The sequence below is a fragment of the Camelus bactrianus genome, chromosome 13, assembly GCF_048773025.1.
Source record: "Camelus bactrianus isolate YW-2024 breed Bactrian camel chromosome 13, ASM4877302v1, whole genome shotgun sequence".
Taxonomy (NCBI): domain Eukaryota; kingdom Metazoa; phylum Chordata; class Mammalia; order Artiodactyla; family Camelidae; genus Camelus; species Camelus bactrianus.
The window spans coordinates 50,485,595-50,508,151 of NC_133551.1; the positions used below are offsets into that span (position 1 = coordinate 50,485,595).

The window sequence follows — 22,557 nt, forward strand, 5'->3', positions numbered from 1 at the left end:
ATCTCTCCCCTCCCTACTCCCACCTCTCCCCTTGCTCCCACCCCAACATAAGCTCCATGATAGCACAAACCTCATCTGGCTTGTTTTCATCTGTCTTCACAATGTCCAGAACAATATCTGAAACACAGAAAGTGCCAAGGAAATCTTTGTGGAATGACGGTATATGAGCACAGTTAACAGAGGCTGTGGAAGTTGCTATGAGATCATTGAAGAGGTCTCCACTAACTCTGCCCTAGGAGTTAGAAGTTTCTCAGCAAGAGCCATTTAAATTGGGCCTTGATGGATGTATAGGAGATCAATAAGTGGAAAAGGAAGTAAAAAGACATTCCAGGCATTGGGACCAGTACTTCTGAAAACATGGAGGGGAGTTCAGGGACCAGTGAATAAATGAGTGTGACAGGAGTGTAGACTGCACGATAGAGAAGCATGGAAAGACATAAAGCTGGGGAGATAGGAAGGTCCTTGAATGAACTAGGTCTGTCACAAAGTCCTTATTAAAATCTAACCACCTACCCTGATGTAAGTACTCTGGATAGTTTCCAGCCCTCACCATTGCCCTAGGGAAGTTCCTCCCTTCGAAAGTTAAGGGTTTTATCAGGAAGGGGGTTAAGGATCTAGTATCCATTGAGAAAGGGGTAGACATATCCCTATAGTTCCTAGTGTTGTCTCAAGTTAGGATCAGTGGGACAGGACACCCCCCAGATTTGGGTGAGTGCTACATGCTGCCCCCTTGTGGCCTCAGCAGAATTAAGCAAGGCAGCCAGTCAGGTAGGTGGTCTGTTCATAATCCCAGGGGCCTCCAGTCTCCAGCATCACCCTCTGGGAGTTATCCTAACCATCAGCTGTCCAGAGACCAGATCCAATTGCTTTATTCCACATATACTCAAGGATGGGCCAATGGGTTTGAAGAGGCAGAACCAGTTCGTATTTAGTAAAGCAGACATTTCATATGTAGTAAAAGCCTTGTTACACACACACACACACACACACACACACACACACACACACACACCCATGCCTATTCATGGAGTGACCTTGGGCAAGTCACTGCACTTCACTGGGCTGCCTATGTCTTCATCCATAACACAGGGATCACGATCCCTCTTCCTGTCTCCCCTGCAGGGTCACCGTGAAGATCATCCATCGGGAGGACGGATGCTGCAAGTGCTAGGAAAAATGTTTAAAGAGTGCTCCGGATGTAAGGGGATCGCGCTGGGTATTAGATAGGGGCTGTCTTGGGCTGCACCAAAGTGTTGTTTACACTCGCATGGGCCCTGCTGCCGGGGAAATTTAAAGGGAACGTGCTCAGTAAGAGAGCCAAAACATCTCCAAAAGAAGAATGGAAATCTGTGGGAAAATGGAGATCCATTGACTGGTCTGAAATTCCAATTACGCTTGGGTTTTCAGGGACGAGCTGAAGAGCAGCAAGGCGGGACAGTACAGTGGCCTCAATATGAGGGGTTAGCCAGGAAATGAAACAGCTGAGCTGCCTTCTCTGAGCCCAGCATCCCTTCCGGGTGCTTGGTATGCTCTTGTTCTCACTAGCTCTCTTGCATCCTCTCCACGTGGGGCTGGGTACACGCTATCAGTGAATTACCTGCGTGGCTCACTGAGATGTGTTTGGGTACAGGACAGTGGGAAAGGCCAGATGATCCCCTTCAGAGTGAAGTCCAGGGCTAGAATAAAGACCTGGACACAGGAGGGGCACGAAACTTGGGAGTAAGAAGACCATGCTGCTGCCCCTCACTCATGCGGACAGACCTACTGACTTCTCATAGTGACAGTATCACCTGCTTCACCTACCTTGATGACACTGGAGGGGGTACCTGTATCCAAAAGCTTACAGCTAGGAAAATCTTTGCTTTTGTAAAAGGATGTTATTTTCCTTCCTTTTATAGTGTGAATCTCTTACCTGGTCCCATTTCTTTTTGCTTTGGTGGCCAGGAAGCTCAGGATCAAATGTGAAACCTAATTTTAACAACTATGTAGATCTTTACGGTCAGATTATTTGTTGTTTTTGATGATCCTGATTTTCTACTCACTTATATTCTTCCTAATTCTAATTTATCATATTTTATTATTTCACTGTGTATGTTTTCAATGCAAGCCACCTTTTTTGTGTGTGTGTGAAGTAAGGTACACTTAGGTAAATAACTCACAATGAAATAGATGACATAGCTGTCCAAGTGCTTACCATGGTTGACAGTGGGGGATATCTGCTGAGGGAATTATAAGGGCACCAGGGTCAGACTTCAAATCATCTAATATTAAAGCCTCTCCCCTATCCTCACCTCACCCCATAGTCCCCAAGAAGGGAGTTGCCAAGGTTTTCTGACATACTACTGTCAGAAAAATTAATACTTCTCCTGGCACCCAGTTCTCTGCTCTTCCCATGACTACAGGCCTCACTCTAGCTGTAGAAATGACATGGGGAAGGGAAGAAAGACGCCTCCTCACTGGCCTCTATGGCCAACACAGGCCAATGAAGAAGGAACGCTCTTTCTATTCTCCCTACATTGATTAACAGGAAGCAGGCCCTGGCTGTAGACCCCTTCAGACCTGCTGGCTGACGAGGGACCTGGGCTGTCCTCTGCTGCAGAGGCTCTGCCTTGGTAATGGGCATGGCCGCAGCAGGCAGCTCAGAGTGCCCACCTGTGCCAAGGCAGGAGTGGAGGGATTTACTCGAGTCCTTGCTTGAAGGACAGAGATAATTTTCTCCATGAGAGATGCTCTCTTGACCCTCAGCCAAGAAGGACACAGGCTAAATCTGGCCCATGTGTCATAGGCAGTTCAGGAAGTAAGGCAACAGGCAACTGAGCAGCAAACAGATTCTGATGAAGTTCATTTTTTACATCAGCTGAAGACCCCAATTTGAATCGGATATGCAGCTTAAGTCCCCTTAGCTTCGAACATCCCCTCCTCACAAGGGTCACCCTCCTTCCTTCACAGACACCCAACTTAAGGGCAGACAAATCTTACCAAGCCTTTCCCAAACAAAGTGGCCCCATGAATGCCGCCAGACACAGAAACCCAGACTCTAAATTACCTAAAATGAGATTTATTGCATTTCATGCAGTCTGAAGTCCATGCAGCAAAGGAGACTAGCACAATTTTTAATGCTTTTAAAAAGAAAATTAAAAAGTGGGGGAAGGTGGGAGAAAATGCACAAAGTTCTAGTCTCCTTGGGTCCCTGGGAGAGAAGGATTTGGAAATCAATCTATCTGCTCACCACGGCAAATGAGTTCATCTCTTAAATGCAAGGAATGTTTCCATGGCCTCTGGATACAAATCCATGGAGCTCCCGGGCAAGAAGAGCAGGGGCATGGGGAGAGGAGCACTAGTGGAAAAGAAGCTACACACAGTCGCCGAATTTAATCTGAGGGCAGAGGAAGGTGGTAAATCCTGGGGTAGCAGCTGTTCTAAGAGTCAAGAGATCACATACACCCCTGAGGAAACAGATTTGCTCCTAAAAGAAGTGGCAGTAAGAACCAAAAAATAAAAACAAAAGAAATACGTCTTCAACCACACACTTCGAGAAAATGCCATAAATATGTTATTTAATATTTTCATTTTATAGCATTGGACACACAGCTCAACATACTGAAATACTGATTCCTTGGAGAAAAAAATGGGGAAAAAGGAAATAAAAAATATTGCATCTTTCTGTTGGAGAATCTTGGCCCCCAGGCGTGGGGCGTAGTGCACCAGTGTCCTAGCCTGCAGGAGGCGCTGAGGTCGGCAGGGTCCTCTGGGGAGGGAGGCTGTGCCCATCGCCCGGGGCTGTATGGCAAAAATTGTGTTGGGTGTCCTTGGCCTTGCCAGCTCAGGCCCTCAGTCGCCGGTCACCTGGGGGGCCTGCCCGTCGGAGGGCTGGTTGGCTGACTGGATGAACATGGGTTGGGCGAGGTCCTGGCCGGCAGGCATGGTGACTTGCTGGATCTGGTAGAGCTGCTGCGAGGGGTGGAGAGGAGAGAGTGAGGTCATCCCTGGGAGAGGGGCATGCAGCTCCCTATGGGCCTCGAGTTGGCTGGGGGCCCCGGATACCTCAACCACCACCCACTGCAAGGCATCGGAGGGAGGAGGGGATGTGGAGCTCTGCTGGGGTTGGGAACAGCAGACACAGGAGGCACCAGCCCGGTGTGAGGGGGTATGTGTGGTGGGTGGGGAAGAGGTGCAGGGAGTTGCATTTCCTGTGGCTTTCACTTCTCTGGGCTCTGCCTCTCCCGTTAGCTCAGAGCCTCGAGCTTGCTGCACGCTGTTCCTCTGTGACAAACACAAGCAATTTGAACCACTGTACCAGCAGCTTGGAAGTCAGCATTTCCCCAACTCTTAGTAATCCTCCCTGGCAGGGGCAGCAGGGATTACCCCCTCCTCCTCTCCTCAGAATATCTGGCTCGGGCTGAGGCTACACTGCAGCTGCATCTCCTGCATGGGCCCTGATGGGGAGGAAGTCACGGGATTAAACGCAACAGCCAAGACCCATGAAGGGTGGAGAAGATGCAAACATAGCCACTACGGAAGGTCAGGGCCAACAGGACACTGATTCCTCAGGTATTTCCAAAAGAAACCAAAAGCTAAGACCCCTGCCACAGGAGCCCTGGCACGCGAGCCTCACAGCTGGTGCTGGCAGAAGCCAGGGCTGGGTCCTCATGCCAGCTCCTCTCCTTTCTGGGCAGCGGAGAAAAAGCTTAGGTATGTCATCCTATCACGTCCTCAGGGGTCTCTGGGACCACAGCGTGAAGGGAAAGGTGGAGGGAAAAGGGAAGATTCCTTCCTCACGTGAGTTTAGAATGACTGATTTCGAGGCACCAAGAGGGATTGAGAGGTCACATGTTCTCTGCATTTCAACTAGTCCACGCAATTAAAAGGCAGCATACAGAAAAGCTGATCTTAGAGGGGCAAACAGGAGGCCTGCAGGATAGTCCTGGTTCTGCAGTGAACAGCCGAGTGGGCAGACAAGGCATGTCCCACCTCTAGGGCTCAGATCACTCATCTGTAAAATGGGGGCTGGGCCTATATAATGTCCAAGAGTATTTTCAGCTCCCACAAGTCTTTAAATCTAGAAGATAGGCAAGACTGTTCTTGTTTGAACAATCTCTTGTCTACTCACTGTTAACACATGTTGGGACAGTTGCCCTAACCATCCAAACCCACTGATATCACCCGCTACCCACCCTCCCACAACTCACCCTGTCCCTGCCCAGGCTGGTGTCCTACCTGTCCATCCGTGAACTGGCTGAACTGCTGCTGTCCTTGCTGGACTTCTGTCTGTGTGATCTACAGGAATCAAGATGGCAAAGTAGGCAGATCAGCTGCAGGGTCTGGTCCACTAGTCCACCAGCCCCCCACCCAGAAAAGGGTCGTGAAGATCAAATGGACAATGGTATAAAGTGCCCAGCGTAAGGCTGGCCACAGAAAAGGTGCTTGATGAGTAAAAGGAAAGCAAGGGCCCCTCCCCATCCACTAGGCTACTCAGAGCTGGCACTACAGAGAAGACCCTGGAGCAAGCAATATTTCAATTTCCATAACCATCTCTCTTAATGTCCACTGCACCCCCATTCCCCAAACCTCCTCACTGCAAGGTATTTCTGGGGCCTGAGGCTCAAGTCAAACAAAAACACCTAGATCCTAGGTGCTGTCATGACAGGGTATAACATTCACAGTTTAAGCAGAAATTCTGAGTCTGCCTTTCAAGCAGTGAAGGCAGATTACAAAACACTGGGCAAAGTGGTGAGTGGTCCCTTTCATTCTTGGAAGGTGGGTTCCAAACCAAAACTGTATCACTCAGATCATCTGACTGGAATATAAAACACCTTGGCGAGCAGGACCGCCTTGGCCCTGGAAGCCCTTGTGGCAAACCTATGAAGAACTTTTTCCAAGAGAGGCCACGTGCAGTCCTCTGGGCCAAGAAGAAGTTGGGGTAAATATTTATCACACAGACTTAAAATCTTACGTGGGGATTTTAAATACATTTTGAAAGAAATTTACTGACACAGAGAACTATATCACACAATGCCAGTTGCTGGAGACAGCTTGGTAGACTAGAAAAAGGACTGAAAAGGGTTTGTGTGCAAGTATGTTATCTACAGAACATTTGACTGGCTAATGTCCTGTGTACCTTCTCCTGGAATTGTCACAGCCAACGTGCAAGGTAAGGACTGTCCTCTCGAGTGTCCTCACAATGGCCAAGAACAACCTGTCAGGCCTACCCATGAGGCTCTGAGGAGCAGTAAGGGGACAGGTATGAAAGGGCTTCATGAGGGTTCCTTACTAGTGGTCCTTGTTTTGAGTCTTTCTCCTCCCACCGGCCTATAAGCTGCTTGAGGGCAGGAGCTAAGTTCCGTCTTTCCATCTCCCAGTGCAAAGTAAGTACTAAAGAAATATCTGCAGAATAAATGAAAAATCCCAAGACAGACGGAAAATACTCCTCACAGATGAGGTTAATTGTGCCCTGTGGACAGGTGCCCTTCAAATCAGCTAAGAAGACAGTTTCATTTATCTTTAAATTCCACTTATATAGTATTCAGTATTCATTCCACAAACATTTACTGAGCAACTACTAAGTGCCCGGCTGTCACAATTACAATCTGCTGTTACTGTAGACCGACTGTCCTCGGGTGCCCTCTGCTTGCTTCTCTCCCTCCTCTCTGTGCACCCAACTCTATCCACTTCCTGGCTTTAATTTCTGGTCCCAAAACTGACCTCTGGGGAACCAAGAACTCTTCCTTCTCATTTCCTCCCACCCTAGGCCATAAAAAGATTTTGAATCTCAGGTAAGAATCTTACAAGTTAAAAAAAAAAAAAAGAAAGAAAGAAAGAAAGAAAAAAAAAAAAGAGGGATACTAAAGGATGTGACTAGTCTTGAGGTTTGATTCAGTGTCGGTGAGCCCCAAGGAAATTAGGGAAAAGCTCAAATCCTTATGTGAGCCAAGGAATGGATTTGGAGTGGGCCCTTTAATGATCCCAGAGACTACATGGAACTCAGAAGCCCTGCCTTTGGCTCATACCTCATGTTTTCCCAAATGAGATCTTTGGAGACCTGCTCTCCAAACTCAGCTCTGTCACCACTGTCAATAGATACATCACCAGAAATGCAACTGGGCCAGACAAGTCCAGCTCTTAAACGATTGCTGCTTTTTTTGGGTCTGAGGCAAAGGAATCCATTAACAATGCAATGCCTCCCCCTGTCCAGCATCCCCTGTCCCCTGCAAATAATGCCCACCTCCTCCAATCCCCAAGCCCAGGGAGGCAGCCCCCTCAGCACCCATGGCTCACAGCCCTCAATATCTTAGGGCATGAGAGGAAATGAGGGGTTTAGTCTCTGGTTAGGGGTGCATGAGAAGGTGGGGGTAAAAATAAGCAGCTTTCCAAAGGGCAAAGGAGATGCTAGAACACAAGTTACTCAGGTTTTAAGATGGAAACTCAGCCTGACAATGAGGCAGTCTCTTGAAATGCTTCCTCTGGTCAGACATGCATACACACACATCAGGTGTTCTTCAAGCATCCTTGGGCCTTCCCTGCCTTGCATTTCTTTGTCCCTCGAGAACAAGATGGTCAGGGACACACTTGAAATCCAATTCTCAGATACACCCGATCTGTCCCGTGGGGTGCAGAACAGATGTGCAGGGTGTGGAGGTGGCTCTCGCTGAAGGTGAAGTGGCGAGAGAGTTGTGTGCAGATCACTCCTCTCCAGTCAGAAGCCAGCTCCTGCTGGTCCCAACTCAAGCCCTGCATCTCAGCAGCACATACCTGTTGAGCATTGGTGGCAAGCGTCTGGATCTGTCCTTGCACAACCTGGGTGCCTGATACAGGCTGGGCTAAGCGAATATACTGCAGCTGGCCAGCATTCAGCTGCACCTATGACAGGAGCAGAGGCAAACACACCATAGGAGATTGAATGCAACCTCAGATAGGCAAACTTTCCATGACAAGAACTGGTGATTGTCCACCACCCACCCCCTCCCACTTCTAAAGAAGCCGATCCTGTAAAGTTCCTTTTTAACAGAGATCAAAACAAGCAAAACCATAACATCCCTACCACACAAGTCACACAACACAAAAGAGAGTATGTTGAATGGACTTGGGGAAAAATTCCCAGAGAATCTTGTCACCTATGTGAGAATAACACGGACCCTCAACATTCACTGAGCTATCTGCTCACAGTTTATCTTGGGATTTTATGCCAAAGACTGTCTGATGTTATCAGAATACTTGTACCTTAAATGTGGGCCTTTCTCCCCTCTATCTCCACCTTCCCCACTCCAGTTCCCGGGATGGCTGATCTAATATTGAGAAGAACCCCAGCGTCCACCAGGAGCCCAAAGCAGACGGCTATTCCTTGGCACCACAGCCCGAGAACTGCCCAACCCCATGCTGCACATTTTGGAAGAAAAAGCTGGCCTGCTTTACCAACTCTGTCCCCAAGAGCCAGGACCAAAGGGGGTCTGTGAGACTTTTAGGATCCCAGGTGTTCAGCACTAGCTTCTGGCCAAACACCTCCCAAGGGGAAGCTGAATCAATAAACCTCTCACAGAAAACCCCATACAAAAATGCCCTTAGAGTCCCTCATGCTTAAGATTGCCTCAGATAATACAATAATACCACATGCTGCATTTAATTGTATGCTAAAAGCCTTAACTCAGGCTCTTAACGCTCCAGCGTACCATGAAAGTATTAGTGCTTCGAGTGTGGGGATGGGGAGAGGACCAAGGCAGTTACACTACAACGTGAGAGGAACTGTGGCTCAGCAGAGAAAACAGTCAGCAGAGGACTGCAGACATTCACACTCTGGATGCAGGGGATGAAGGAAGCACCAGGTGGACAGCAGATTTGGTCTCTCTTTATATGGGGGTCCAGACACTGCCCACCCTGGCTGCCCCGTCTGCCTTTCTTGCAAGGGTGACCTTCTTGAGGGTAAGCGGCAAGTCATGCCCCTTTGTCCTGGGGAAAATGTTCCTCTTGTCTTCAAGAGCTAACTTCACAGCAGGTACTTTTACTTCCATGAGGAAAATATTGATAGGATGAAGCTCCTGCATGCAATGTGAAATCAAACTGCTTCTGTGAAACTCCAGCCTCATAGAGGACTTGAACCACCGATAAAAGACTGACACTAAAGTTCTTGGTAGACCATTCCACAATTGTCCTCTTAAGGCAAGATGGAGGGACACAAAATCTAAACCCATTAGGAATCTGGTTCAAAGGAGACAGGGCAAGATATTGCGACCTGTAGTCACTTCTTTCCTGAGAATATGCCAAGAGGAGCTACTAGGAAGTTGTGGTGCCAAACCTGAACTCTGCACTACATCCCATAATGCAGTTTCCAGGCAACAGACAGCTGGGTGGATGCTTGGGAAACCTCATCTGCTGAGACTGATGGTGGCTGGTCCCAGGAGTCACCAGAACTCCACCAAGGAACATGGGGTGAAAGACTGAACTCTTGTCCCAATAATGGGGGAAGGCGTACTGCCAGCCATAGGGATTGTACATTTCCCAGCTGGGAAGAGCTCTTTGCAGAAACTCAAATGTGACTGAAAAGCTGTGAGCCAAATAGTTCCAAGCAGCTCTTAGAAGTAAGCTCTTCTTTTAAGCTTAGGTTTAGACATCTGGTGATGCTCTGGCCCTTAGTCGTCTACCACGATGATAGGCCTGGGGACCCTCACAGCTTTTTAATGTTAGTTACAAAGTAAATAAGCCTATCCTTTGGGCTTTCAAAAGAGAAGCAAAGCTTCCTTCCTGAAGATCATCACTAACACGAGCATGGTGAGTTTAGAAATGCAGGTTCCTGTAGGAGGTATATAGTGAAGACCAGGTCCTGAATTCTACAGCAAATCTTCTGTGCCCTAGAGGCTTTAAAAGCTAAGTTGAAGTTACTGCAAAGTGGGAACTCTTCTCCCGCTTAGATGAACTTGTTTTGGTGCCTTCACATGCAAAAATGAGAACCATTCAAGAAAGGAGTCTTTGGTTGGTGGCTAAAACAGTGAGGCAAGGCATCTGGAATTGATGGGTATTTTGTGTATGTGTATGTGTACGTGTGCATGCACGTGCAGTGACAAGGAGAAGAGAGAAAGGGAGGGAGAGAAGGAGGGAAGGGTGGAGGGAAGAGGTGGGCAGAGAGAGAGATGAGAAGGAAAGAGACAGACAGAGAGAGAGAGAGAGAGGTACACACTCCACTTTCCCAAGCTTTCTCTTGGCTTATACTCTGTTAATAAGAATAGTTCCAAAAACAGAGTTGAGGATACTCTTTGAGCTTTTTTCAAAGAGGAAGTGGCAACCAAGTCCAAGTGAGTTTCTGTATCTGCCTACATTTCACTTATAATAGGAAGAGCAAGGGGCAGGAATAGGACTGCTCCATGTCACTCACTTTCCATATTTTTTGGGGAGGGCAAAATGATCAATAATATATAGATGGCAAGTGCTAAGACACTTTTTACAAAAGAACAAGTATAAGTAAAAAAGCCAACAAATCTAAGAAATGAAATCCCTCAAGGCACAAAGGAAGCAGCAGTCCACAGTGAAGGAATAGATAAGTTAAATAAAAGCCAGAAATACACTTTGCTGCAGGATCCACTGGGAACTGACTCATGAATATGCAACAAGTGTATTTATGGCTTTCTCTATACACCTCCCTCTTACTCTCTGCTAATCAAATAACGGGATTGCCTCATAGGACCTCTGTGCCTTGGCATGGGATAATGGTTACAAGGATTTCTCTGCGTAGGTGGAGTGAGGGGAAATTAAGAGGAGCTGCCCCACAGTGGTGAGCCTGAACCTGGATTAAAGGAAAGCAGTGAGTATACAGTGAAGCAAGTTGTGCTCTAAGGTAACGGGAATATAGGTTTACAAAAAAGCGTGTGTGTGTGTATACGAAATCTCTACTTCCTGCTAGAACGTTGAGCACAGCGCCACGCAGACCTTGAGGCAGGGCAGGGCTTACCGGGATCTGCTGAATCTCTCCTGTGTTGGTAATGATCTGCTGCATCACCTGCATCGTCTGTCCAGTGCCACTCTGCGCCTGCTGGGCTTGACCCTGCGGCTGGGCTTGGACAATCTGCACCTGCTGACCTTCTCCAACTTGCATGGTCACGGGTGTGGTCTGGAAGGAAGAGTTATGAGAAAGCTGACTGAACTCTGGCTCAGAGTTATTAGGCTTACCAAGGAGTGAATGACAAGCAGTTTACCAGGAGCCCCCCATGAATGCCTGAACTCATCTCAACACTGACAGTACTCAGCCTACAGAGTCCTTCAGGCTTAGAGCACTGCTAAAGTCACTCTCCAAAGTAAGACAGGAAAGAGAAACAGATTTTTAGGCTCAGAGTACAGGGTATTTGCCTAGGCCCCAAACATCTCTGTGGTTCAAATGATAGCCCCTTCAAGGCACATACAATACAAAAGAATCAAAAGCAACCATGATAACTTGCTTGAGACATGGCCAAAGTCAATCTGAAGCAGGTGAGTTTAGAGAACAAACTAAATGGAAAGTGGGGTGAGTATGGATTTACCAAGTTCAGGATCCTGGGCTCCTTCTCAGGCAAGAAAGACACTGTGAAAAAAATTCAGCTGCACACCAGTTTTCCCCCTATTCAAACAGCAAGTGACTTCAGCTCACACTGGCCGGCAGGCTGCTCTGGACCACAGCTCAGATTCCCACTGGAAAGGCAAAAACCCTTAAGACCTGGGCACTAAGACCTGGATTTTAACTGAGGCTATCCTAAATAACAGAATTTAATACAGCAATAATTATAAACTTCTAGAAACAGGAATCTTAGATTTAAGAAACTTCGGTCTAATGTACATGACTTAGAAGATTCTGTGTCTCACACACACACAGTGGACTGTAGTCCTATGGAACTTCCTACTCCTTTGAGACACAGTAGACTCATACTGTCAAAGGGGTCAGTCAGTCAATCATTTCTTTAAATCTCAGATGTGAGATGTGAGCTTTACAGAGCCCACTATATCTTGTTCATTTGGTGGTGGTGGGAGGGTGGGGCCTCTCAACTCTACCTGCACCCATCTCCCCACTTTGGGTATAAAGTAAGAACCACCTCATAAGATGACTCTGAGAGTCTCAGTGAATCACGGGCTCCCATTGATGTCACTGTTCCGCAGCTCTGTGTTTTGAATGTGCAGCTCTCCTATGCATGTAAAGTTACAAAGGATGGAGATGTGTTCTGGGAACTAGAGATGAGATTCAAGGGATTATTAAGTAAGGAAAAATGACTACAAACTGGAGGAGGGGAGAGAAGAAAGATGACAGAAGGAAATACATGCAGTGGGCCAGGTCAACAGGAAATACCTTCCACTCTCACACCACAATTTTCAACTCAGCCTGTTCCCCAAACCTCCAGGAATGAAAGTTTCCAATTTTATGACAGAAAACACAGGATTCGCTTTACCAGAATACGCTTTTCTTCCAACTTTCCTATGTATGATCCTGCAAAAGATATCTGAATTCAACCTAAAGTAGCTATTACGACAGGTCCAAGGAGGCATACACAATACAAGGCCACCCTGAACCAGCAGGACGGCAAAACAACAGCTGGGAGATGCCGAGAGGAGCCAACTTCCCCGTCCTCACAAGCCTTATCAGCTCCAAGCTGAGCAAGTCTTGGGGTGGCAGAGAAGAGGATAGATGAAATTCTCGCTGACTAAAAAAAGATGCATACTGCCAACTCATCACTGTACTATACCAACTCTATTTCCGAGAGGATTTCCAAGGTATTTCTAAATCACTTCAGGAAAATGAAGGCTCATGTTAGCATAGCAGCTGTCAAATCACGTATGGCGTGCCCTGCTGTCAGGGCATGATGGCCATGAGTTTCTTAGGATGACCAGCCGATCAGAGCCAGCTCTTGGCAGACTCCCTTGAAGTCTGCCCTGTACAGGGATAAAGCCTCTGACAGGTAAAGCGCTCACCACTGCAGAAGCACGAGGGATAGCCAAAGAGGTCCCTCAGGCATCATGGTGCAGTGGACACCTTGAGGCAGAGACTGGGCTGTGGTCATCTCTAAACCCCTCCTGCCTAGCACTGTGTCTAGCAAAGAGCAAGCACTCATTAAATTTATGCCATATGAATAAACAAATGAGCAGGGAATAAATACTAAAATCATACTCAATATTTAAATCCCAATTTTTTTACTTTAGGCAAACCCAGCTCCTTACTGGAATACTGAAGGCTGTCTAGGATGTGTCTTCTGCCTGTCTTCTCAGACTTGCCTAGATGTTCCCCTTTGCTGACTATACCCTCCCCTCCCACACTTCGTGTGCCGTTTCTCACCTCTGAGCCTTTGCTCGTGCCGTGTCCTCTCCTGGGAAAGCCCTCCTTCCCTGTTTATTTGATGCATTTCCATTGTTCCCTCCAAGACTCATATTATTCCCTTCAGGGAAGTTTCTCTGATGTCCTCTCCTACAACCTACCTCACATCTTTATTAGGACCCCTTCTGAAGGGCTGTCATAACACTTGCTATACAAACCCTAAGAGTATCTTACACTTCCCATTTGGCAAATGGTGTATGTAACTTTAAATATTTGTAGCTCCAACTAGACTGTGAATTCCTAAAAACAGTGACTGCTTTATTCATGCTTGTATCCCCAACACATAGCACTGGACTTTATTGACAGAGGATGCTCAATATTTGATGAATAAATAGATTAATGATTGACAGAGATTTTGAAGTAAGAGCTCAGAGAACAGTCCTCTGCAGCCTCTCATGATCCCCAACAAATGCGGATGTTACTACTTTCACAGCAGTACTATTGAAAGAAAGAAGCTTCTGATTACTATTGTGAAAAGAGAAGGTCACTGGCACAAATCTGGTGGGACAGAAAAATGATGGGGAAAGGGGGAGGAGAGGAATGCAAGCTGGAAAAGATGTCTGATCTCCCCCTTAAAATTCCAATTCTGGTGGAGACACACAGACTGCAGTCATGGAGTCCGCTCAAAATACCTTCTACAGAAATGCCACTATTCTTCATGGGGGCATTACAGAGACTTTTTTCCTAAAAGTTTTTAGGGATCCTGGAAAATGTCATGTTCACTACATTTTCCTCATCTGACCCACGAGGAAACCAGGGCCCAGAGTGATTAGGTGACACGTCATCTCACGTTTGAGTGAATTTGGGGAAAAGCCCAGTCTCCAGAACTCAAATCCTGTGCTCCACAGTGATCTGACTGCCCCTCCGCCCTAGCCACACTCTTCCCATCCCAAACTAAGGAGTGCTGTCTTGCTGGGCAGGCAGCCTCGGCAGCTCACAGACCTGGCCCTGCTGAGGCTGTGCAATGATGATCTGCCCGGGTTGGATGGTGGTTGTGGAGCTGGTGGTCTGCTGGCCCTGCTGCTGTCCCTGGACTTGAACGGCAGTGGGCTGCTGAGCCAGCGTGAAGTAGTACTGGACAGGCTCGGCAGGAGTCACAGACTGGCGCACCTCCTCCTGTGGGGAAGAAGGAGAGGCAGGTAAGAGGGAAAGAACCGACTCAGCAGCCGCCACAGTGAATTTCCATTCTTCCCCCAAATGGGCTCTGTGCAGTTGCCTGCTGAATGCTGAGCTCTCCACATTTGAAGCCAAGGGAAAGTGGAATTTGAAGAGACCAGTTGTGCTAAATCAAACTAAAAATAACAGATTCCATAGGCTTCACAAAACATACAGCCAATTTTCTGAAGTACACTGTGCGATGACGAGTTGCAAATGGGCAAATAATTACCGTAACTAAAAACCACGCACTAGCAGTGCATGTCAGTAAATGCCGTCAGGGCCTGTGATCTGAGAACACTGCTAACTGCAAGCTCTGGGAAGTTGCTACCCAAACACCACGCTCTCAGGCTGGCGTCCCATCTCCCAAACAGGCAGCACTTCCTTATTTCATTCCCACCACCTCATGAGGTAAAGAGCAGGAGAAAGGGAAACACAGGGCTTTTTCTGGGTTGGAATTTCAGAATCAAATGTCAGGCTCAAGAGCACTGGGAGGCAAAAGCCCAGCTTTTCACTGCGGTCACTGAGCCCACATCTATCCAGCGCCACATCTGGTTTGGTGGTCCTAAGCCGCAGAAGCACAACCCAGGGGGCCTGAGGGACAGCTCTCCGCTGGGGTGCTGCCTTGGCTGACTAGGGAGGTCGCATTCTGGCCGATCTGCTGAGTGAAGAGACTGCTCCTTCTTCAGCTGACGTTTTCCATGGCAGAAGGAGTAAACAACCCTCTCCCAGCCACCTCGAGCTCACAGCTGAGAGTGTAGGATGTTTACACACACTACGGCATGGTTACAGCCTGAGGCTCCAGGGTTGGTCAGCCCCTGACCACTGACACAGAGATCGGCGTCTGCTCCGGAGGCCCTGTGACACATGGTGCCCCTGCCTGGGACAACAAAAACAACAGAAACATACAACCACTTGGATTGGCTGAGCAAAAATATCAGCTAAATTTATTCATTTCCTTGTTCTGGACTAAGTTTGCTTGTTCAAGGAAAGAGGAAAAGACACTTCTTCAAGGTATAGAGACTCTCTGGACTGTCTCAAAGCTCCCCAAAGTGACATTTACAAGGTTGGTACTGACCCATCCCCAATCTGTGCTCTATCCTCCTCTCCTCATTATACTTTTTTGTACTTGTTTGTTAAACTATCTTCCCTGCTAGAGTGAAAGCCCTATGAAGGCAAAGCCTTGCTCTCTCCTGCTCCCCACTGTCCCATGCGTCTCCTAGCAGGCACTCAATAAGCAGTTCTGAATGAATAGATTCACAGAGCCAGGCAGACAACTGGAGGTAGGAAAGTGGGTTTTTTTAACCCAAGTTGGGAGTATGACAAAGTCTCTTGAACCCAACAGCTGTTAGCAATAGAAAAGAATCCCTAAGTGCTTGCCACCTCTAGGACTCTGCGGCCACAGTGCGAGGAGACGCTCTTATCGGCTATAGAGTGCGGCTGGGTAGTCTTTTGCTTGCCCAGTGACAGGGGGCCCAGGATACCACAATCAGGACTGCTGCTATCTAGCCACTAAGAAACCCGGATCTCTACATGACAAGGATTCCCAATGGCCATCCACCCCACCCAGCAGACACTCGTAACATTCTAGGTTTCAAAGCTAGTCCTCAAACATGAACCAACTTTCTAGGTGAATGTGTTCTGTGCTTCAGACACAAGTAGTTTGAACCCTGGACATGATCATGCTGAGGCAGAAGAAAAAGGAGATCTCCCTTTTACCTTCATCTAGGTCTCAGTTTCCAGAACAATTTAGCTGTGACAACATTATCTTCATTCCAACTCCAACTTCTCACCATTATAAAGGTCAGCCGGTCAAGTAGATCTTGGCTGTGGCAAGGATAATACTGACACCTTCCTTAGCCAAGAAACAGAGGCCAACTACTCTTTTCAAAGCTGCTGAATAGGTTCAATGAATTTATTTTCCACTCAAAACCCTTCTCATTTTATAAAGAACATCAACCACTAAAGTTCAAACCTATGTTGAAAAAGCTCTTGGGTGATGAGAGGGCACTGAGGACTAAGACCCCCAGAACTAAGCTGTAGGAAGTCTGGGGAGTAGGGAAACACTGGCATTTCCCAGCCTAACCTGTGACTGTTCTGTCTCCAGTTATCCCTGACTACTACTGATCTGCACCTGACTGTGGTCTTTTTGCCAGACGAAAAGCAAACCCTCTACATACCACATTCAGAAGCCAAAATACCCTTTGCCAAAAGCTGTGAGAGCATGGAAGAGCTTCTCCTATGCTGCTACTATACCCTCTGATCTTGTTTATGAACTGGGCAATGTCTAGGGCACTCTCTGAGTATCAAACAGAGGCACCTAGGTTTGTGCTGTCAGGACAAGGCATGACAGCTCACTCTCTAATCACTGGAATGGAAGGAGGCATATCTAAGCTTCTTCTGCATTATGAAGACTCATTCTGCCAGTGGAAGTCAAGCTAGCAAGGGAATGATTATGCTTGGTTTAAAGAAATGGGTAAAGAGGAAATGACATTTCAATGAGCAGGAACTTTCAACTCATAGCTTTAGTGGGATAGAAGTCAAGGCCTCAACTATCTTCTGCTTGAGAAGTCTCTACTTGCTTCCCCAAAGAACAAGGGAAACAAGTCAAGGGCCTTAGATCCTCAACTCAGTATTTCTGGCTCGATTCTTTCCCCAGCAGTGGGAAATCAGCCCCTGTGCTAGAACAATCTCTGAATGGCAGGATTAATTCAGAACAGGCACTTTAGCAGTGGCCTCCCAACCAGAGCGCTTGCTTTTGGAATCTCTTCGGAAGTGGACTCTGGCAAACACCACCAGAGAATGAGAAGCATCACATCCTAGGGCCACCACCACAGTGTTGTGCAGCCAGCCCTGGACTAGAAAAAAGCACATTCGCTTCAGTAGCAAGAATGAACTGCTGCCTCCTTCAGAAAGAGTGAGTTTTGGAGAGTAGGCGCTTTTAAAGAACTTGAGGAAGGTGCCAGCCAATTTGAAGCTTGGGAAAACTTCATGTCTATGGAGGATTAAAAGTGCTATCTTAGAATTTCAGGCCAGCTTTCAGCAATCTCAACCTTTCAAAGGCCAGGCAGCAGCTGTCCGGAAGAGGATGCCAATCAATGGCCTGAACACCTAAAAGAACTGAATCCAGGCAGCAAGGAGCTGTTTCAGCTAGACACACTTTAAAGGAGATGGATCACAGCATTCTAAGTCAGCCCAGGATGTAACAAGGAACTGTCTGACACCCTGAGAGAGCCAAGCACTGAGGACTCTATAGAGGAAGGGAGAGGACATGACCATTCTCTCTGGCCAGCTGGCTCAGCAGGCAGCCACAGGGATCAAGCAGGAGTTGGTGTAACCAGCCTGAGCAAGGCCTTATTCTGTCAGAGCTCACCACTTTGTTTTTAAAGGGGGCTCCCGAAACAAATTCCAGCAAGGCTAGTGGGTGTGTGGCAGCATCTGTTCTGAAGGAAGAGAAGTGGCCTGGGTTCTTGCTGTAGTGACTTCTCAGAGAGGAGGAACTGAGCTGCGGGCACAAACCTGCAGTGTTTCAAAGGCGATGCGCAGCGGGACGACCGTGGCAGCCTGCCGCTGTAAACATCCGACTGAAAGCTCCTCGGAACGCCTTACAGCTTCCAGTCAAGGATGTTTACAGTAGCAAAGACTGCCCAGAAAGAACGGAGACGCGGTGAGGCACCCTGCTCTAGGAAGGAGGTGCAGAGGGCTTGCTAACCCCCAGGCAGAGTTGGGATTACAAAAGTTCTTTAAGATGCCCCCGTCTCCTCCACTTTCTTACTGGTTATTAATATGAGACAGCACAGGAGAATGGTCATCACTGAATGACTGTTTCTAAGGATAGTACACTATGAAATAATTCATTAAAAACACTTAAAAATTTTATTAACAAAATAAAGCAAGCAGATCAAGGCACAGCTTTGCTCCTGTCGGACTCTGCCACTATTCCCCAAGTGTCTCTACTACACCTAGTGAGTCATGCAATCTGCATGCCTTAAATGATGAGCTATACAGGAGAGGGGTCTATTACAAATGCAGTTAAGAGCTTTATGCACCCAAGGTGCTGAAAAACAATGGTGTGACCTTTGGAGAGGAGCAGGCAGAAGAGCAGGAAAGGCAGACGTTCACATTCTTTCTCGTGACTGCTCAGAAAAACGATTTAAGTGATGGTTCTCAAATCTGGCTGCACATTAAAAGCACCTGCAGAGCTTTAAAAAGTACTGATGCCTGGGCCTCCCCCTCACAGATTCTGATTCCAGCTGGTGTGGGACGGAGCCTAGGCACTGGTATTTTTTAAAACCCTAAGAGGTGATTCTAATGTGTAGCCAGTGCAATACGGAGAAAGCCATAATCGAGAGTAAGAGAAAACCAAAGTCCACTCACCCCAAACACCACTACGTACACACACAAGTTGTTTCTTGGAAATCTAAAATCTGTAACTTGCCGGGAATGTTCTCCCACCCTAGATTAAGAACTCTGATAGACTTCCTAGGAATACCCTGAAATGAGCTTCACTTTACTGTTTGTGACTAAAGCCTTTAATTTTCCTTTTGTTTACTTTTCACTGAAATACCACCTCAGAGGCACTGAGTTAAAAGTATCCCTAAATGAATAACAGAAGGAGATGTTAAAGATGGATCTTGTCTAGAGAAGGAGAAACAAAAGGAAGAGCACATGACTGGCGCTGAGAGAGGAAAGCAGCACATCTGACACGAGGATGCAAGGTGCTCACTCTCTAGTCAGCAGGAGCAATGCCTTCTTGGCTCACCTGACGCTTTGGAGGTTTCAGCTCATCTCTTGGAACGATATCGATGAGAAAGTCAAACTGATCAAATTTTGTAATTGCCATGGCAATATCATTCCTCTGTAACAAAGAAAAGCAGGTTGAAAAATTAGCCTGGGGAGAAACTAGTTCACCTAGCTTTCTACCCTCAAAGTTATAAGTAAGATAAGATGATGACTTCTAAGCCAAACTAAATACCCACGGCCAAGCCTATAGCTGAAATAAGCACAACCAAACTTTTATAAACTTTCAATGATCAGACCTGATGGACAAACATCAACAGAAAAGAGATACATGCAGCTCATGTTCCACAAACTGGTTATTCGAGCCAGCAACTACTACCACCTGTGCTTGACCCTGCCCCAAGGTCCCATGGTTGTTAAGTCATCATCCTCCAGATATATCTGTATGAGTCTAGCAATCTAATTGACAGGTTTCTGGTCATTCTGCGGTTAGCAAGGTTAGGCTATCATTCAATCTTATAACCTTTTTAAGTTCCTAAATAACGTTTGGCTCTTTGGTTCACAAGTAGTTATAATCTATTTTGAATCTCTTAGCTGAAATCGTAATTCAATAATTTTTGGCAATATTTTCTAGTCATTGGATCTATATAGGTTAGTTCCTACAAGGCTACAATTTTTATTTTGGAATTCAAAATCACAATGTTAGATCCATAGCTTAAATCTTATTCCATGTGACATGCACATTGGAAGTCTGAATCATCAGTAGAACAGAGGGCAGGTGGGGAGAGAACATGAGTCAGTTGATTAACGCTACTGAAACCAAGGCCTATTCTGATGAGGTTCTTTTGACATTCCCTTTCTTTAAATAAGAGGGTTTTTTTTTAACTGAAAAAGAACACACTATGTATACTCAGGATTTGAGTACTGCACTGCAGGACAATTTTAAAGCAAAAGGGAAAAAAAGGAAAAAAAACAGTGAACTCTATAGTGTATGGTATGCATACTGAAGTGTTCAAGGGAATGTAAACTTTTAAATGTATTTAAAAATAGATGACTTGATGGCTAGATAGAGGGAAAGATAGATATGGGGATACAATAAGTAAAACGTTAACAGTAGGACCTAAGTGGTGAGTATACATGTGTTCACCATAAAGTTGGCTTACGTTTAAATTTTTTCATAGTAAAATGTAGGGGGAAAAGTCAACATGCTAACAGAAATCCACAGCAATCTCTATATATCACATCTTAAAAGAAGGTGACTCATCAGACAAAATAGGAGGGATGGAAATTTTCTGTTTTTTCCTTCCCCTGTCTCTGTGATGGCCCCAAGCCACTGAAATGCAAAACTCCAGTCAACCCTTCCTGCCAACCACCAGCTTGATAAACTCTCCCAAACGAAGCAGGGCACATCTTAAGGCTGCCAGGTCTCATTTAAGATTAGTACAACACAGTATCACATTCTTGATGATGTCACCTACTCAAGCTATCCAAACAGCTCATCTACGAGTAGAAAGAGGGGGAATACAAGAAAAAAAAATCACCTACAAAAATACTCCAAAGTGTTCTACAGAATTTTGGAAACAGATATACTTAAATTGGACTTTTTAACATTTTTATTTTGCCTTTTTTAATGCCAATATTTTACTGAATTGTTACTCACATTCAGTTAACACACACACACACACATCTTAAGTACACAGCTTGATGAATCTGAATAAATACATGCACCCAGGTTACTAGCACCCAGGTAAGAAAACACAAAGCTTCCTTCTGTCCCTCACCAGTCAGTTACCCTCCTATACCAATTTGAGGCAGCCACCACTCTGATTTTTACCACCGCAAATGGTGACAATGTATGGTATCATGTGCCATGTAATGTTTTCCTCTAGTTTCTTTCGCTTAATATAATATTATTGAGATTCATCCACATTGCTGTATGAATAAATAATTTGGTTTTTTTATTGAGTAGTAATCCACTTTATATCAATTAGTTAACATATTCCCATTTTGATGGATAGTTGAGTTGTTTCTAGTTTCCCACTATTATAAATGAGGTTGTTATGAACATTCTTAAACAAAGCGTCCATACTTTTGGGGGTACACCTAGGAGTGGAAGGGCTGGGTCTCAGAGTAAGGAATATGTTAGCTTTATCAGAAAGTGCCAAATAGTTCTCCAAAGTGACTGCACCACTTTACAGTCTGACCAGCAACATATGAGTTTCAGTCGCTTCCCTTCCTTGCAACACTTGTCATTATCAGTCTTTTTTAATTTTGCCATCCTAGTGGGTGTAAACCAGTATCTCACTGTGGTTTTAATTTTTATTTCCCAAATGACAAATGATATTGTGTACCTTTTCACACACTTATTGGTCATTTGGATATCTTCTTTTTTGAAGGGCATGTTCAAGTATTTTGCCCATTTGATTTTTTAATCTGAACTGATCTTGAAGGCAACTTTAATTGGATCTCTCTAGATTCAGAGTTCCTTCAAGAGAGCATAAAGTAAGTTTTCAATGTCTAGCTGCGCTAAAATATAGGCTTCTCAAAGGAGGAATTTTTGTCTGTTTTGTGTATTAGTCCCCAGGGCCTAGAACAGTGCTTGGCACATGGTGGGTATTCAGTTAATATCCAGAGGAGGAAGGGCATAGCTCAAGTGGTAGAGCCGTATGCTCAGCATGCATGAGATGTATGCATGAGATGCATGCATGAGGTCCTGGGTTCAATCCCCAGTACCTCCTCTAAAAATAAATAAACCTAATTACTGGAGAATAAATGAATAAAAGCATCTCAATTCTGGAGATAAAGGGGAAACAAAGTATAATTTACTTCCCTGGCTTCGTTGTTAAAATACTGTCACTGTCTTGTATCTGTCACACCCTTCCTCTTATGTCTGGGAAACGTTTCCTCTAAGAGCTAGGGCTTGGCTATTGAGGGGAGGACCTCTAGAGCCAGTAACCAAGGGGTTGGCAAACACTATGAATGCTGATTTGCTGGATTAAAATAAAAGAGAAAACAAAAAAGAAGGAAAAGATTCCCAGGAAGGCAGACAAGGAATAAAAAGACTAATGAGGTTAGTGAGACTGATTCTTCCTGGGATTGTCCTTTCTTGGAGGCTCTCAAGGCTTCCAACCAGAAGCTGTTTACATCTGGAAATAGATAAATATCACTGTAGCCTCTGTTTACAGTGAGAGCTCAAAGTTCAGTCACTGAGCTATGAAAAACAGGAGAGCTGGGAATTGAGATTCTTGGTGGGGAAATACATACTACTATGGCTTCAAGGTCTGTCTGCCTCCCACCAGTAGAGGAAGATGTCACTTACACACATCAGCTTGACAGAGGCCTAAGAA

At 46.0% G+C, this 22,557-nt stretch overlaps 1 protein-coding gene across 8 annotated transcripts in view; it reads right to left on the reverse strand.

Annotated features, from left to right (window-relative positions):
- Nucleotides 1-3,042: 3,042 nt before the first annotated feature.
- The window catches only part of NFYC (nuclear transcription factor Y subunit gamma), a 59,349-nt gene continuing 39,834 nt past the window's right edge, over nucleotides 3,043-22,557 (reverse strand). For 7 of the 8 annotated variants that reach the window (XM_010959793.3, XM_010959795.3, XM_045520248.2 and 4 more), the window contains 6 exons: nucleotides 19,233-19,328; nucleotides 14,258-14,431; nucleotides 10,934-11,092; nucleotides 7,750-7,857; nucleotides 5,218-5,277; nucleotides 3,043-4,263 (listed from right to left, as the gene is read on the reverse strand). In XM_010959793.3, the coding sequence (XP_010958095.1) occupies nucleotides 3,832-4,263; nucleotides 5,218-5,277; nucleotides 7,750-7,857; nucleotides 10,934-11,092; nucleotides 14,258-14,431; nucleotides 19,233-19,328 (1,029 nt within the window). In that variant the 3' untranslated portion in view covers nucleotides 3,043-3,831. The remainder of the gene's footprint in view (nucleotides 4,264-5,217; nucleotides 5,278-7,749; nucleotides 7,858-10,933; nucleotides 11,093-14,257; nucleotides 14,432-19,232; nucleotides 19,329-22,557) is intronic. The other variant, XM_045520250.2, reaches the window with a different exon arrangement.